The sequence below is a fragment of the Sciurus vulgaris genome (genome assembly GCF_902686455.1).
Source record: "Sciurus vulgaris genome assembly, chromosome: 3".
Classification (NCBI taxonomy): Eukaryota; Metazoa; Chordata; class Mammalia; order Rodentia; family Sciuridae; genus Sciurus; species Sciurus vulgaris.
This window is the reverse complement of record NC_136463.1, coordinates 175,981,453-175,998,409: the sequence shown is the minus strand read 5'-3', so window position 1 is coordinate 175,998,409 and position 16,957 is coordinate 175,981,453. Positions and strand designations below refer to the sequence as shown.

Below are 16,957 nucleotides of genomic sequence, written 5' to 3'. Positions count from 1 at the left end.
GCACAAGCTTTTGCCAGGTTACAATGACAAAGTACTCAGGCTTAAAAATGAATGAAATCCTGGCCCATGCTAGGACATGGATGAACCTTGAGGACCTCATATTAAGTGAATAAACCAGACATAGAAAGACAAGTACATGATTCCACTTGTATGAGGTGCTTAGAATAGTCAAATGCAGGGCAGAGAAGGTAGAAGAGTGGCAGTAAGCAGGGCTGTGGGAGGGGAAGAGGTGGAGAATTGTTTTTGATGGGTACAGAATTTCAGAATTGGGGCTGGGGATATGGCTCAGTTGGTAGAGCGCTCACCCCGGAAGCACAAGGCCCTGGGTTCAATCCCCAGCACCACAAAAAAAAACAAAAAAAAAAAAACAAAAAAACAACAATTTCAGAATGGGAGGACAGAAAGATCTGGACATGGAGACTGGGGATGGCTGCCCACCCCCATATGAATGTGCTTAATGTCACTCAACCATACAATTAAGCAAGGTTAAAATGGTAACACTTGTGTATATTTCACCAGTTTTCAAAAACCCTTTAACAGCATGGAGGGTGGTTCTGACTTCAGACTTTGCCCTGTGGACACAAGGACAATGTTCTTTTTGTGCTGTCACATCCCCTGCTGTAAACTGGGAATATACATTTTCATGTCCCTCAGAAGGAGGATGAGGGAATATGAAGCCAATATGGGTGAAGCCATTACTTAGCACCCTGCGTGAACACTCAGTAGGGAAAATGTATGCATACTTAGTTCTAAAGGGTCCTTGGTCATTTTCCTTCCTCTCTGGATACCTTCAGCATAGGAAACATGTGAGATGGGAATATCAGTTTGCCTCTGGTCTTTTCTTCTTCCAATAGTCAGATTCAGAGATTGTTCCTATGTAATGCAAATCATTTCAGAGAAAATGCAAACATCCCTTGAAATTCCTACGTATAGAAGTTTTTGTAATAGAGGTGCTAAAGAGCTGGATACCTGCCAGGTGCAGTGGCGCACACCTGTCATCCAGTGGATCTGGAATTTGAGGAAGAAGGATCAGGAGTTCAAAGCCAACCTCAGCAACTTAGTGAGGTTCTAAGCAACTCAGCAAGGTCCTCTCTCTAAATAAAATATTTAAAAGGGTTGTGAATGTGGCTCAGTGATTAAGGCCCCTCAGTTCAATCCCTGGTACAAAAAAAAGCTGGTTATCAGGAATGCATGAGCCTTGGAAGGAATTTTCTGGTTTCCTTCCAACGCTTCCTTGTGAGATGGAGTCAAGCCAGTGAAAGCCTATCGTTCTGACCTACTTATAAAACCAGCTGTGCCCTTGTGCTCCTCTGGGCAGATCACAATGCCATGGCTGAGGAGGCATTTCTGAGCCACCCTGGGAATGCACAAAGGAAGCACAGCTGCCACTAGGTCCCTTCCAGTGGCCCTCTGAGAAGCCCTCAGGTAGAGAAGCCATACGGCCCAGTAGCCTGGCACAGGCTGCATCTCGGGACAGGGTCCCTCAGAGCTGAACCTCTTCAGATGCCTGCCTGTAGCCTTGATCACGTCATTTAGGTGAGCCAAGGAAGGTAATGGAAATACACTACTCAATATTTCACTTCAGAATATGGAGGAAGGAAACTTCCAAACCTTTAACGGCATCTTTCTTGCTTTCTTTTAATTCTAAAAGATACATGTAAATCTGTATGAATAGTTCGCTCCATGGCTTAAATTATTCGTTTACTGAAGATAAGATGGAATGGCATGGGGAAAGTTACTACCTCTAAAGGAAATGGGGCCCCCGCAGTTTTCAAGATTCTAAATCTTAAAAATTTCTAAGTGTTGGCATAATTTAGTTGTTACCTTGGGAACAGCTGAACATGAAAGCCATGTCTTAAATGACATATCAGAATCTTTTCTTTTCTTTTTTAAACATATCAGAGCAGAATACAAACCAGAGAAACTTCCTTCACATTCCTTTGAGGTTGACCATGAAGACGCTGATAAGGATGAAGTAAGTGAGCCGTTGAAAGTGAAATGTTTAAACATGAGGGCGATTAGTTCCTGTCTTGCATTGGAGATTTCACCTTCTGGCCAGTTCTTCCTGAGCAGCAGTAGCTGTTTGGGTTGGGGCTTTTAGTCAGAATGAATCATGTTTGTTTTGACATTGAACATGATTTTGCAGATGAGTCAAAGACAGGAAAAGGAGTCTGGTTTTTAAGTGCAGTGTCTGAGCCCTGGGATGCGCAGCGCCATGCTAATGATGCCTTTATGCAGGATACCACTTCCCACTCCTCCTCCAAGGGCGGTGGGGGAGCCGGAGGATCGGGAGTTTTCAAGTCTGGCTGGCTCTACAAGGGGAATTTTAACAGCACCGTCAACAATACCGTTACTGTTCGGGTAAGGGACACCAAGACTCATCTTCATTTCTGTCACCTTTCTTGATGCACCCTCTTTTGGTCACAACACAGAGGAGAGCATTTGCATTGAGTTTACATTTCATATCATATTTTATTTATGAGGAAGTAGGATGCTTTTCTCTAGAACAATGCCTTTCTGATGGAATTAGGATATTTCTAACCTCCATGAGTAAATAGCTCATTACAATTTGACTTCTTCTGTCTTTTATTTAGTCATTCAAAAAGCGCTACTTCCAGCTGACTCAGCTGCCTGATAATTCCTACATTATGAACTTTTACAAAGATGAAAAAATATCCAAAGAACCCAAAGGCTGCATCTTTCTGGATTCCTGTACAGGGGTGGTACAGGTGAGTGGAAATCTCTTTTTCCCCTTGGGGGTTATTTTCATCGCAAAATGCATTTGGCAAATATTTTTGAATTATATAGTGTTTACCTAGAAGTGTTCTAGACTCCAGGCATTCAGTGAAAAACAAAGTGGCGTACATCTCTGCTTCCACAAAACTTACTTTCAGAGAAAAACAGGAAATAAGGAAAGAAATAAACAGAATGGAATCAGCTGGTGTTTTCAATAAAGAAAATAAGGGCTGGGGAGATAGCTCAGTCGGTAGAGTGCTTGCCTTGCGAGCACAAGGCCCTGGGTTCAATCCCCAGCACCTCCCACCCAAAAAAAAAAAAAAAAAACGAAAAAACAAGGTTATAGAGAAGAGAGTTTCAAGTGGTGAGACTGGAAAGGCATATTAATGCTCAAGACCTCAAGATGTGAGGAGAGCATTTTTGAAGAGAAACCATATGATCCATGGACTAAAGAATGAGCAGGGACAGCAGGTGCAAAGGTCCTGAGAGGAGCAAGCTGGTATAAGCTGAACTATCTATTCAAGAGAAAGGGGAGAAGGACCACCTGTGTGGCTTCAGTGTGGAGAACCATGGAGCTAAGGAAATTCAGTAAGATGATATGTAAATCACACAGCTCAAAGCATAAACGACTTCATAAAGGTCATCTTGAGGTAACCATGTAAATTCACAGTGTGCACACACATCCTCTTTCCTCCATGAAGAGGTTTCCTCCAAAGGCAAGAATTACATTGATTCCCAAGGTTTAGATTTCAGAAACAGCCAGCTAGTGCTTTTAACAGATAATGCTGTTCTGCAAGTTCTTGACCTTCGCATTATTGTTCTTAGTATTAAAATTGGCATGAACCACCGTGGTGAAGGGAAAGAGAATTATTCCATAGACCTCTCCCATTCCGTGGACATTGGAGGCGTAGGCATTCAAAACATTTATTCTTTATTCTTTCTGCTCAAAGGCGTTATCTAACCTTATTTCTTCTTAGTTAAAAACAGAAGCACTCGAGTGTTTTAGCAATCTCGCTCAAATTTCACAATCAGGCTCCGGCTGCTTGAGGTGAAGGACTTTGCTTCTGGTCACAAGCCACTAGAGCTGCACTTTCTGTTATCAGCAAGCCTCAGGCACTCACTGGGTACCTTGCAGCTAAGATGACATCTTGGACAACTACTGGGGTCACTTAGATATGTGGATGCCAAATAGAGCTCTCTCCAGCCTCTTAGTCCTGGCCTAATTCTGGACAGTTCATCTGTTAAAATCTGGAATTCCTCCAGAAAGTAATAAGACTGAACTTTAAAAGGAAAGAATTAATTAAGTGTAGCTGAGCACTCCACTAGAAGTGAAAGCTAATTGCATTTTAATGCAGATGCCAGCTTTCCATATGGAAAGGGCAATAAAGATCTTAATGGAGGATGGAGATAATTGTCTATTCTCGGGCATAAAGGAGACTCTTTGGTCTTAGCAATATGAAGTAATTCTTTAGCAATAGTTTAGAGATCAATAACTACCTTTTATAAACATTGAGCTGAAGTTTTTAAATATATTCTCTCCCATTTGTACTTCAAAATCTGCTTTGTCAAGTGAGTCATTTTTTTTTAAAAAATGTAGAATTGTTGTCTTTTTTGACTGATTAAGTTTGCAGAGATACAGTGTATATGCAGCGTCTTTCTTCAAAGAAGCATAGAACTGGTCTGGGGGTACAGCTCAGTGGTAGAGCGCTTTGCTAGCATGTGTTAGGCACTGGGTTCCATCCTCAGCATCGCATTAAAATAAATAAATAAAAGTAGGGTATTGTGCCCATCTGCAACTAAATAAGACAAATTAATAAAAATAATTTTTTTAATTTAAAAAAAATCATAGAACTGTGTTGGACACGCACCTTAGTGCTCTGGTCTGATTTTCTGCTCTGGGCACCTCTTTCCATCATCTCTTACTCAGACTGTGTTTCAGTCTCCACTTAACCTGTTAAGTCCCATAGTCCTACAGATAGGACACCTACAAAATCCTTTAAAAAAAAGGTTTTTATAGATATCATGTATATAGGTCTAAGCATTACCTTGGAAAGAGTCTTATAGGGGAAACCCAAGCTTGGGATTGGTGCAGGTCAGAATTCAAATCCTAGTTTTACCATTTACTCCCTGAAGACTTTAAATAAGTGACTCAACCTTTTTGATCTCAAATTTCTCATCCATGAAACTAGAATAAATGTGCTAATCTGGGAGACACTGGGCCTTCAGTCTTTCCCTCTAATTTTCTTTTAATTTCAAAGTTTGCAACTTTGAGAGATAGACATGCCATGTGGAAAAGCCTCCCTGGTAAATATTAATTCTCCTTCTGGAAACTTCTACCTAAGTGTGCCAATGAATCTATTTCTTTTCTTGCTCCTTCATTCTTTCTCTCATTCAACAGCTTGTCTAGTGCCTGTGACATGTTCAGAACTCTTGTTTAGGGATGGGGAATTCAATTTTCTTTCAAAGTCAAAATCTGAGAAGGACAGAACCACCTACTCACCACTATCCCCTATCCAAGAACTATAACAGAGGTATACCTGGCAGAGTCCATGGAGTGTTCTGGCAGCACAGAATAGTGGTGAACTCTTTTAGGGAAGTTGCAACTCTGCACAGAAAGGTGGGTCTGTCTGTAGATTTTTCACATGTCTTTGAAGGGATGAGCTACGTGTCCCTGCACTTATGAGCTTGACGAAGAACCTTTAACCAGTTCCCCTTACATCCTTTATGCAGGCAGGGACTTCCAGGTTCTTGAGATCACATGGGGAGACAGACATCTATGTTACTGGTCACCTGGGATGTGGGTCCCAGTTCCTACATATTTACTTACAGCTCTTTCTGCCTTGTAAATTTGTTCATCTGGAAAGATTTCAAGTGAGATAGTACAAAGTTTAACCATTACTCTTGTAAATTCTATTGTAAGGGCACAAAATGTGCCCAGAGATGACTCACATACACACAAAAGCAGAGAACAAATGAATAACTAGAATGAGTCAGACCTATTTGGTTAGGAATCATTGCCAGTTTCCCTTGAATAAAACAAACAAAAAGAAGAACGAAGTCTTTACCTCAGACAGCATATGTATGTACGCACATATGTACATTTATCCTATATAAACCACAGGGTAAAAGGAATATTACAAAGATACACTCAGGGGCAGTTTTAAGCCTTGAGCTTTTAACACAGGATTCATCTCAGAAAATATATATATATTGGGAAATTTGCTATGTGCAAAACGCTGTGAAAAAGACCAATATGAAAACAGATTTAACGCCTGTCTTCAGAGAGCTTCCAGTCTATGGGAAGGGTGCCCAGGAAAAAAAAAAAAAAAGTGGCATATGCAAAAAGATATGAGTGACATCCCTCAGATAATAAGTCCCAATAGCATATGTAAGAATGAAATCAAGTTTGTCACTTCATGATGCTATATTGTTATATGTATACAGCATGTTCTAGTTCTGCATATCTGTTTACTGACACTCCGATACTATGAGTTCAATAAGAGAAAGTGCTTTTTAAAAATTTTTTTCAGTGCTATGTGACTGGCACAGAAAAAGCTCTCAATAAATTTTTGTTGCACGAATGGACAAATAAAGCTACAATGAAAAGAATGGCAAGGAAAGGAGTCACCCACACCAGTAACCTGGATTTGATGTTGTATGTTTCTTTTAAAAACTCCTCTATCATTCCAGAAAAATTCTGTAGAAGGTGCTTGAAACATAATTGGCACGGTGGAATATGTTGCTTGGATAATTTCCCCTTTGCCATCCAGTCTTCTGCTGGCTTTCGTGGTTTTCTTGGAGATGTGGAACTCTTCCATGTGAACACAGTGGAAGTGAACTAGCATGCTTGGATTCATTAAGCACATTATGTGTCAGCAGAGCGTGCTCACAGCTTATTTTTATTTATGAAGTCATGTAGGGGGATAGCAGTGAGCTTGACTGGACAAAGTCGCTGCACTGACTACTTTGGCTACTTTGCACTGGACACTGATTTAAGGGAAAATAGAGTAAAATTTGGGGATTAAGAGGAAGACCATGATTACTTCTTGATTACCATCCCAATGACTTATCGATTGCACTTTAAGATTATTAAAACATCCCACTCATTGTTTTTATTTTTCACGTTTCTGTGATTTTTTGATCTTTTTCCCTCCTTTTATGCTGCTGCCTTTGAGACTGCAGTGTGAGACAAAAACCCAGTCATCTTAAGTATTCCCAGCATAAGCTTCTATACAGTGCAAGTAGTTTCTCTCAAAAAAGATAATTTTACATTTTGAGAAATTGCCAGCAGAATGCCTTTTCCACTTTAAATGCCTTCTTTGAGAAGCACAAACTTGTTATACTTCACCTGAATTTTTAAAAGATACTTATAATACTGAAATTGGTAACCATACTCAAAGTTCATTTGAAGGACAGAATACAATTTAGAAAATCAACTTTTATTTATAAAGTGTTTTATTTATAAAAATTCCATTGGTTTCGGCCTCTGTGTTTGAAAGAAAGTTGCAGCTCCATGCACGTTTTCTTCTGACCCAGCATGAACATTTACTGAGCTTTGCATCTCCCTCCCCAATTTTTTGTGGCATCAGAGTAATCAAGCAGAATTTTTTCATACATTTGTTTCCAGGACAACAGTAAAATTTACTTACGAGTCACCATACTCAGGTACTTAACAATATCTTAGCAAAAGTTCTGTCCAAAATTCTGGCCATTTCTCCTTCTTTTCAGAGAATCTACTTCTATTCCAACAGGAATAGAAGTTCCTGGCCCCCTGTCATCATTTGACCATTTCTTTCTCCATTCCTTCCTACTAGAATTTTAGTTCCTAAGAACGGGAACTTCTGTCCCGTCCATAAAATACCACTTGTTTTGAACCCAGTTACTAAACTCTTCTGGGTGTCCACACTGTCACAAGATATAGTGGTAAACAAACTGACCCAGCCCTTATGGAGGTAGCTTTGAAGGAGACAAGCAAACAAAGAAAATTGAATAAGCATATAATCGGAATTAATACGAGTGTTCAGAAGGACGAGAACCATTGTCCCCTTGTCCAAAGCTGGGAAATTGAGGAAGGTTTTTAGTTTAGGTGTGAAGAGCAAATTCGAATCAGGAAAGTACATAGGGGAAACACCAGGCTCTCTGGGTTTAGGGGATTTTCAGGGAGGGGGAACTTTTTCAGATCCTGTGGTAACAAGAAGTACATATCAGAAGCACGTTCAGGGAACCAGAACAAGGCTTTCTGGATTAGTCACGAAAGGCAAACAGAGATGTCAAATTACAAAGCTCCTGGAGACGGGTGGGAAAGCCAGAGCCAGGGGCAGAACTGAGCTGCCATTGCCGGGGGATGCCCTTCGAAGCCACTGGACTGAGACAGAAGGCAGGACAAGGTAGAGCGGGGACGGTCTTTAGAAGTCGTGAAGAGAAGGAAGAGCCAGCAGCACAGAGTGGACAGTGGTGACTGAGGAGGTAGAAAGAAAGCCAGGAGAGCATAATGTGGTCATGGAGGTCATGGGAAAGGGGCACTTCAAGGAGGAGGAGGTAGCCACCAGGCCAATTCTGTTTAAGATCAAGAAAGACAGGAAGAAAGAAACGTCCCTTAGTTTTCTGTGGCAGCATAGAGTTTGTCAGTGACTTGGCAGGTGCCTCTGGATGTAATGAGGTCAGACGCCCAACAGCAGTGAGTCAGACAGAACCCAAGCTGAACATGGAGGCTCAAAGCAGTTCTTTGAAGGTTGGAACGTAGTCACCCTCATGCCTGAAGATGAGACCTTTGAGTCAACATACCCACCCAATCCACAACACCTGAGTGAAATGTTTCTTAGTACAAATATATTGAGAACAAACCAAATAATTTGGGACTCTCTGAAATTCTGTCCTGTCTTGAAGGTTTTCTTGGTTGCTCACCTATACAGAAAGACTTTGAAATCCCAACCACACAAAAAATGTCTCTCACTCCCTAAGAATTCTCATTTGGGCCTTTCTTTCTTTTATACCACAGAATAACCGACTAAGAAAATATGCCTTCGAATTGAAAATGAATGATCTGACCTATTTTGTGCTGGCCGCCGAAACAGAGTCGGACATGGATGAGTGGATTCACACCCTCAACCGCATCCTGCAGATCAGCCCTGAGGGGCCCCTGCAAGGAAGGAGGAGCACAGAGCTCACCGACCTGGGGCTGGGTGAGTGCTCAGGAAACCATCTTCCTTCCTCTGACCTGTGATTTCGGTTCATTGAAAGCAGGAGCGGAGGTGGTAGCTGTCAGTTCTAGCTCACACATCCCTGAGCTGTTTGCACTACTAATAAATCACCTCTAAATCATTGCTTTCACTGAGAATGTGGTCACCTCTTATTGGTATGATTTTGAGGTGACTGGAAATGATTTGAGGCTGTCATCCAGAAAATAATGTTGGGAGTGATTTGTCAGCAGCATCAAAAAGTATACCCAGGTCTGATGGAAGGTTACCTTATAGGAGGCGGTTTATGTGTTTTCTTAGTAAATGTTATTCTCTGAAAGGGAAAATAAGCTTTACTTCCTCTTAGTTAAAATGTATCTTTCATTTATGGTTTTTCAACCATATTGAGATGAGCTTATATGTGAAAGTTTCAACACTATATGTGGTAAAAAGAAATTTGTATAAGATAAAAAAAAAATTTCTTCTGCCAAGCCTAATTCCCTCATAAGATTCTAATGCATTGTAGGCAAAGAGAAGAAAACAAGAGGAAAGAAAGGGTAAAAGGATAGACAGCAAACTCGCAGCTGTGTGAGAGGCAAGTTTCTGACCCAGAGTCAGTTACTGCTCCCAAGAGAAAATGATTTTAAGACATTTCACAAAGCACCTCAGTAGATTAGAAAACAAATCCTCTGTAAAGTCTAGTAGTCTAAGTATCACATGCTATAAATTGAAAGCCTCATGAGATAATAAGGAAGAAAATTATTGGTGATTTTAACACAGCTTCTCTACACCAGAGTATTACTTACTTAATAATAATTAGAGTACTAATGTTTACAGTGTCCCACAGAGCTAAAGTAACTGAAGCTAGAAGATAGGTTCTAGACTGATGTATTCAGAATGAGAATTATCAAGAATATATACAAAAATATATACACACATATACAGAAAGAAAATATATACATATATAAGAAAACTCTAGTATGCATTGTTGAAGCAAGTCAAGATCACTCCAAGGGTGCATGTAGCATCTTAAGGAAAGTTCTTACTAGCATAGGAAGGCATCTTGGCAAGAATCCCAAAGTGATCTTCAAGGAGTCTGATTTCCAGCCCCTGATGGCATAACAGGATAGCTACTGGAGAGAGGACAAAATGAAGGCTTAGCTCACCAAGGGCCCTCTAAGTTCTTGAGTCTAACCCAGTTTCATATGTCACAGGTATAAAAAGGTATGATTTGGGAATGCTATTTAAAACCCTGTCTTGGTGTATCTTTTCAAGATCCACTGGATAATTCTGCAACCTGTGAATGTACACCAGAGGAAACAGAGTCTTCAGAGAACAGCCTATACCCAGACTTCCAAAAAGTAATAAAGTTATCATTGTTATTGCTACTTATTATTTATGACTTTCACAGGAAAGATGGAAATGCTTTCTTTTAAGAATTAGACTAAGGAAGGAATTCAGAACTTTCCATTAATCTAAGTGTTCGCTTAAAGGGAACGCGGATCTCAAAAACAAAAGCATGTTTTTACAAGACTTGTCTTGTATTATTGGATGACATTAAAACAGTGATAACACAGGGATGCTTGTTAACCTTGGGGATGTGGCTGGGGATGCCACTGGGCACTTGGATGCCAAGGACTAACATGGTTTTTCTCCATAGTACCTCACAGAAACTGAAGAGTCTGTCAAAACAACCCGGAACCTGGAAAGACTGAGTCTGTTCTCCCTGGATCCAGATATAGATGTAAGTTGGAATTCTTTCTGAGCATAACCCCGACCTCTTGATGCAAAAACTGGGGATTTGAATGTAGAATTTTTTTTTTTTTTTTTATGATGAGTAGTAAATACAACTTTGGGCAATTTTTTCAGACCTTAAAACTTCAAAAAAAGGATCTTTTAGAACCTGAGTATGTGATCAAACCCTTCGAAGAGAAAGCTGCCAAGAGGATCATGATCATTTGTAAAGCTCTCAACTTAAATCTTCAGGGATGTGTTACAGAGAATGAAAATGATCCAATAACAAATGTAAGTTTCTCTCTGTTACATCATATGCCAGTCAACCAACGTTACCCACCCCTAGTCAAAATGTTTCTACTCCCCTAATTCAGGCACTGATTTCATATTTAGTGCGCTAGGGAACGTGTCTAAGGGTATTTCCCACCTTACAAAAGTATCGAAGTCGTGGAGTGGAATGTCCATTTGCAGCCGTAGAACTTTTCCTTTAACTTAAAGAGGAAGCATCAAAGGGACGGTGCTTTGGGGATTCTTTCCATGAAATCAGCACTCTACTTCAGAGTTTCCCAAGGTGGTGTTTGTATCCTCTTAGCAATACTTGAGATGCCTTTTAAACTGATATTTTAATGTTAATTTTTTATATATTTATTTTCATGTAGATTTCAGAGAAAAAAAAAGCTAGTAAATCAACCCTGGGATTTCACAGTATTTTTCCTTAGGATAAGGCTAACTAGCAAATCAGGTTAAATAGTATTAGATAAATATTAAATAAATAATAGTGCAGATGGTGCATGCAAGCAGCAAAATTTATGAAGGTGCTTCACTGATATTTGGAGACACCATAGTGCTCCTTAAATCCATATACAATCCTGCTTCCATGAAGCTAACCCTCTTGAGAATTTTTATTAATACTCCAGTGGACAATTCTAGACCAACTGTCAGTGTACATGTGGGAAGACAGCGCTTTATGAGTATAACTATTGAATGTTCAAGTGTAAAGAAGAAAACAAAAATCGCTTGTGATTCTACCATCAGTGTACGTCAGAGTTAACATTTTGGTATATTTCCTTTCATTCTTTTTCATACATTCTGTTCTAATTTCTAATAACTCATTACTCGACTGTCATCTTTTACCCCAAAGAAGAAAATGTACCTCCAGATCCTGATACTAGCGTAAGTACTTTAGGAGGCAGGATCAGCAGTGAGCGTTAGTTGGAAAGTGGGTGCGCTCTCTCCCATGGCTTCCTCTGTTCACGATCCAGTAGACCTAGCCTTAGTTGTGCCAGAGAGTGGTTGGCAGATAGAATTAACTCTTTCCAGAAATTTTTCTTCAACACCTACTCACCCTGTGTCTTTAGCCCCTCAGCAGTGATGTTGGGGCCTCCTACCCCGGTGAGGCAGCAGCATAGGTTACGTGCTATAGACCTCCCACGTGAGATGTGCAACCCTTCAATCAGACAGCCCAGCTCGCTGACTTAGGAGTCGTGCTACCATGGGCAAGTGGCTCACCCTCAGCCTTCTCTGTGTAAATGGGGTTGACAACAGCAACGTGGACATTAAATGAGGTAATATATGGAGAGTCCATAGTGCTTGGTGCACAGGAAGCACTAAATAACAATAAAATATTTATTGTTATGTAAATGTGTAGAAAATGGCTTTGACATTTACAAAACTATGCACACAAGACAGTGATATTTTCACGTTACATGTAAGACTCTTGATGAGTAAGCTAAATTGAAATTATATCACCAGTAAAAATCTAGCCCCAAAATGAAGTTTCTTCATAGTTTATAACTTTAACTGTGTGCTAGGCATGATTAAAAATGAAAGTCATTGAAGTCAAGTTTATTCATTCTTCAAAAAATACTAGGTGATCCTACCATGAGCCAGACTTACTCTAACTACTGGGAGGACAACAGTGAAGAAGATAAACAAGGTCCCCAGTCTCTTGAAGATCAGATTCTTTTTTAGAAAGGATAGAGAGTCAAAAGAAACAAATCAAGAAGTCATGTGCCCTGTGCAAAGTTATGTATCTATATGGAGAGGTGTGATGCAGAGGACCTGGGAGCAGGGACTCCTGTAGATAGGTGGTCATGGAAGCCCTCTCTGGGGAAGTGGCAACTGAACAGAGGTCTCCAGGTAGAAAGGGATTAAAAGGAGGTTGAGGAGAACATTCTAGGCAGGAGAAAGAACAAGTGTAAGTGCCCTGAGACACATAGGTCTTAGCAGGTTCAAGGAACTGAAAGCAGATGGGGTGGTGGAGACTCACCAAGATGAAAGGGGAGGAACAGTAAGAAATAGGGGTAGGTAAAGTCAGTTTAGCTAAGGTCTCATAAGCTAGAGTGGAAAATTCAGATTTATCCTAAGCAAGAGTGGAGACTGCCCCAGGATTTATAGCACTTTAAAATGGTGTGGTCTGATTTGCACTTTTAAAAGACCCCATCAGAAGAATGGGTTGGAGGAAATAGGAGTTGTTCAAAGAGACCAGTGTGAAGACCACTACCAACGCTTATTGTGTGCTGGACTGAGGGCCGGCAAGGAAGGAGCGAAATGGGCACATTTGACAGGTATCTTGTAGACTGAACTGACGGATTTTCCTGCTGTACTGGATATGCCGGATTAGGGAAAGGGCCATCACAAGGGCAAGTCCTGGTTTTTGCTTTGGACGTTTCTAGGCCTGATGGCACTAATTCCTAAGACAATAAGACTAGAGCAAGAACTGATGTAGAGGATATGGGTCAAAGAAGCCATGATGGCCTAATAAATATTCATATAGAGATGGGTGTCAGGCAGATTTAAGGGCAGGTTTGGAACTCAGGACTGGTTATGAATGGAGATATAAATTTGAAAGTCTAGTCCAGGCAGTGACCTGGGGGAAACTTCTAGGGATTTCTGTGTGTATAGAGAAGGAACCAGGGACGAAAAATTTAAAGGATGAACAGGAAAGTGGTCAAAGAAAACTAAGGAGTAGTTATCAGAATAGAGATAAACCATGGAAGAGGGGGTCTAGGCCAAGAAAGAATGAGTCAGCGATACAGAATGGTCCCAAAGTTGGGCTGCCTGAAGTCAAAGAGAAGTCTAATTAAATAATGGCATAAAATAGGGAGGGGGGGAGAGTAGTAAGTGCAATTTATTTCCATGTAGTAAAACATGTTAGGCAAAATAATCAGAGCTTCATGTAGGATTTTTAAAATCCTAGAAAACTTGGTCCTTGAAATTATTTGGAAATTTCAAGAAAATTTAACCCCAATCATAATGTCACCTACTCACTATTTTAAATAAAAATAGATGGTTTTTTGACCCAGCACATCTTTAGGTGCAATTTCAAAATCCCATTTAGAAACTAAAAATCAAAGCTAATGGGCTTTTCTTTCTAGTGCCAAGGGCATATGACTCCTTCCGCGTGGATTCCTTTATACGATAAGACTCCTATTCAGAAGCCAAGTGTTTGTATTCAGGCCAGACTCACCAGGCAAGGATGAGACCCAAGTTCAGAGAATGGTTTTATTATGCCCTTTCCTATCTGCCAGGCCAAAGGGTTAAGCTGATTTGGACCGTTTTATATGTTTGTTTTTCTTCGTGTTACAGTTGATACAAATGTTAAAAAAAGTAGGAAATTACTTTTATCAAAATTTCACTGTGCTAGTAAACAGTGACACAGAAAACAGTCTCACTCTATAAACACATTTGTCATTTAATGACATTGTTTTTAAAATCTTTGTATACGTATTAAACACTCTTTTATTAGTGTAACTCTTTTAAAACTCATTGCTCTCATTTTAATGAGCATGTTTTAAATTAATTGAAATATTTCTCCATCCTGCTGAAGAGCCAACTACTATATTTAATGAATGAGCATCTAAAGACTCCCTGAAAGAACATGATCATGAAGAGGAAACAATATTTGACATCATGCAATTCTGTAGACAGTAAATTGAAAACCAAATTCAAGTTGATGATTTTATGGTGTAAAATATTTCTTTGAAAATAGGAATTGGTTCCAAAAATCTGGACTAATAAAACTGCTTCACCGCAAAGCTGCATTTAAAATTCTAGGATCTTGAATTTTTAAGAAGAGCAAAGAATTCTAAAACTAAGCAACCTATGACTTAATTTTTTAGGTTTTAAAGGTGCTTTGTTAAACAAAACTGCATTGAAAAGCCAGTGATTCAGAAAGTAAAATTTGACATTTATATTGAAAAAGTGAATTGGGAGAAAAAAATGAATCATCACATGAACTTTAATTTCTGATGGGTTATCAAAGTAGGTAATTTATTTCCATTTACTAAAAGAAATGAAAATCAAAATGCAACAATTTAGGAAAAATAATAAGGATTTTATTCTTTGACCTTTAAAGTGTTTTGAGTTCTTAGCTACCTGAGTTACTTTAATTTTTGTATTTTTTTATTCATCTCTTAGAATACTACCACTACCACAAACCAAGGGGATTTTTTGAATTAAATTAAATTAGCAAAATATAAAGCATTTACTTCGTAATTATTTTTAAACAATTTGTTGAATTTTACTTTATATGTGCATATATATTTCTAACAGTACGGGAACTGGAAAGTACTGCTATTATTTCGGAATCTGTACAGTATCTCTGTTATTAACTACTCATGTTACTAGATTTCAAAGGACAAAAGATACTCATTAAGCATTTAACAAGGTTCCCAGCATGAGTATATATTTAAAAATAAGTAAATATATTAATAACAATGAAATCCAGATATCTCACTATTGAAGGATATAAGTATAGATGTGGAAAATAGGAAAGTTAAAAGGAACCCCAGAGTATTTGAATTAGAAATGAATGTACTAGTTTTTAACAAATATTCATACACAAATGGAGATAAAGAAATAGAGATGTAGCCAAGTATTGTTAATTGTGTGTGTGTTCTTGTGTGTGTATTACCTTTGTGTAATGAGAGGGCCCAGGAGTAATAATATCCCAGTGACAAAAAGGACAAGCACCCAGATCTTGGTTTCTAAATGTCACCCTCACAAAAAAGAACAAGATACTGAGAAATATCTTGGGCATGGAAAGTACTGGATGAGTCTGGAATATTTCATTGGGTAAAAAGGTCCTAAAAATCTTAAGTGGACCTGCCAAAATTCTTAATAGCTACTTTGAAGGGGTATCTGTAACCAAATCTGGGGCAATTTGAACACCACTATAAATAATGATCATAAGAGATTAAAACTTGTTGAATAAAATATTAATCCATGAGTCTATACTTGTATAAATAAATAAATGAATAAAAATGAGGAAGAAGGAAAAGCTCATCTTTACATTACTGAGCACATATAGAAAGAAAGATGGCGCTGGAAAATCACCATTGGTAGCCACATGGTGGCTGTTGGTTCCTGATGGTTCATGGTGGCTTTTGGTTCCTGTTGGTTCATGGTGGCTGTTGTAAGAGTTACCAGTGGAGGATGAGACAAGTGGATAAATGGTTTGATGAGACATTGGGAGTAATCTCAGAATATATTTCCACAAATGTCAATCATTTAATGAGGGGAAAATGGTGACTTTACAATGAAGAAAACTAGCAGATATCAGCATAACCAGAAGATCAAGGTTGGCACTACATGCATTTGATTTAATAAACTTTCAAAATAAGGGGAAAAATTGTCAATATCTGGGTTTTTTTGTTTTGTTTTGCTGTGTTTTTTGGTAATGGGGATTGAACTCAGGGTCACTTGGCCACTGAGCCACATCCCCAGCCCTATTTTGTATTTTATTTAGAGACAGTATCTCACTGAGTTGCTTAGCTGTTGCTGAGGCTGGCTTTAAACTCACTATCCTCCTATCTCAGCCTCCAAAGCCACTGGGATTACAGGCATGCACCACCTCACCCAGCTCAATGACTATTTTTAAAAACTCAGGATGGGTTTTGCCCCACCTAAAGATCGGAGCTATGGCTTCCAGGATTATCCAAGATGGCTGCTCTGGCTTCTAAATGTGTTGGCAAATGGAGAGCTGCAGCTCAGGGTGTGGCCATGGTGAGCAGGAGGTCCTGGAGGCGGGATGCGGTTGGTCAGGCAGGGGTCCTGGAGGTCGGGTGTGTTTGGTGTGGTTGTGGGATCCTGGAGGCTGGTTGCAATCAGTCAGTCTGGGGTCCCGGTGATAGGGCACAGTCAGTTGGTCTGGGGGTCCTGGCAACAGGGAGCAGTCAGTCAATGGGAGGGCCCCAGAGACAGAGAGTGATTGGTCAGGCTGAGGTATCCTGGAGATGGGGCTCAGTCAGTCTGGCCAGGGGTCCTACGGGGCCTGGCTGTTGTCTCAAAATGGCGGCAGCCACGTGTAA

The 16,957-nt window shown here is 39.7% G+C and overlaps 1 protein-coding gene across 1 annotated transcript in view; it reads left to right on the top strand.

Moving 5' to 3' along the window:
* The window catches only part of LOC306657530 (dedicator of cytokinesis protein 10-like), a 134,430-nt gene that overhangs the window by 36,959 nt on the left and 80,514 nt on the right, over window positions 1-16,957 (top strand). The window contains 7 exon segments of the mRNA XM_079133631.1: window positions 1,903-1,975; window positions 2,239-2,361; window positions 2,595-2,729; window positions 8,735-8,918; window positions 10,188-10,273; window positions 10,573-10,656; window positions 10,782-10,937. Coding sequence (XP_078989757.1) covers window positions 2,649-2,729; window positions 8,735-8,918; window positions 10,188-10,273; window positions 10,573-10,656; window positions 10,782-10,937 — 591 coding nt within the window. The 5' untranslated portion in view covers window positions 1,903-1,975; window positions 2,239-2,361; window positions 2,595-2,648.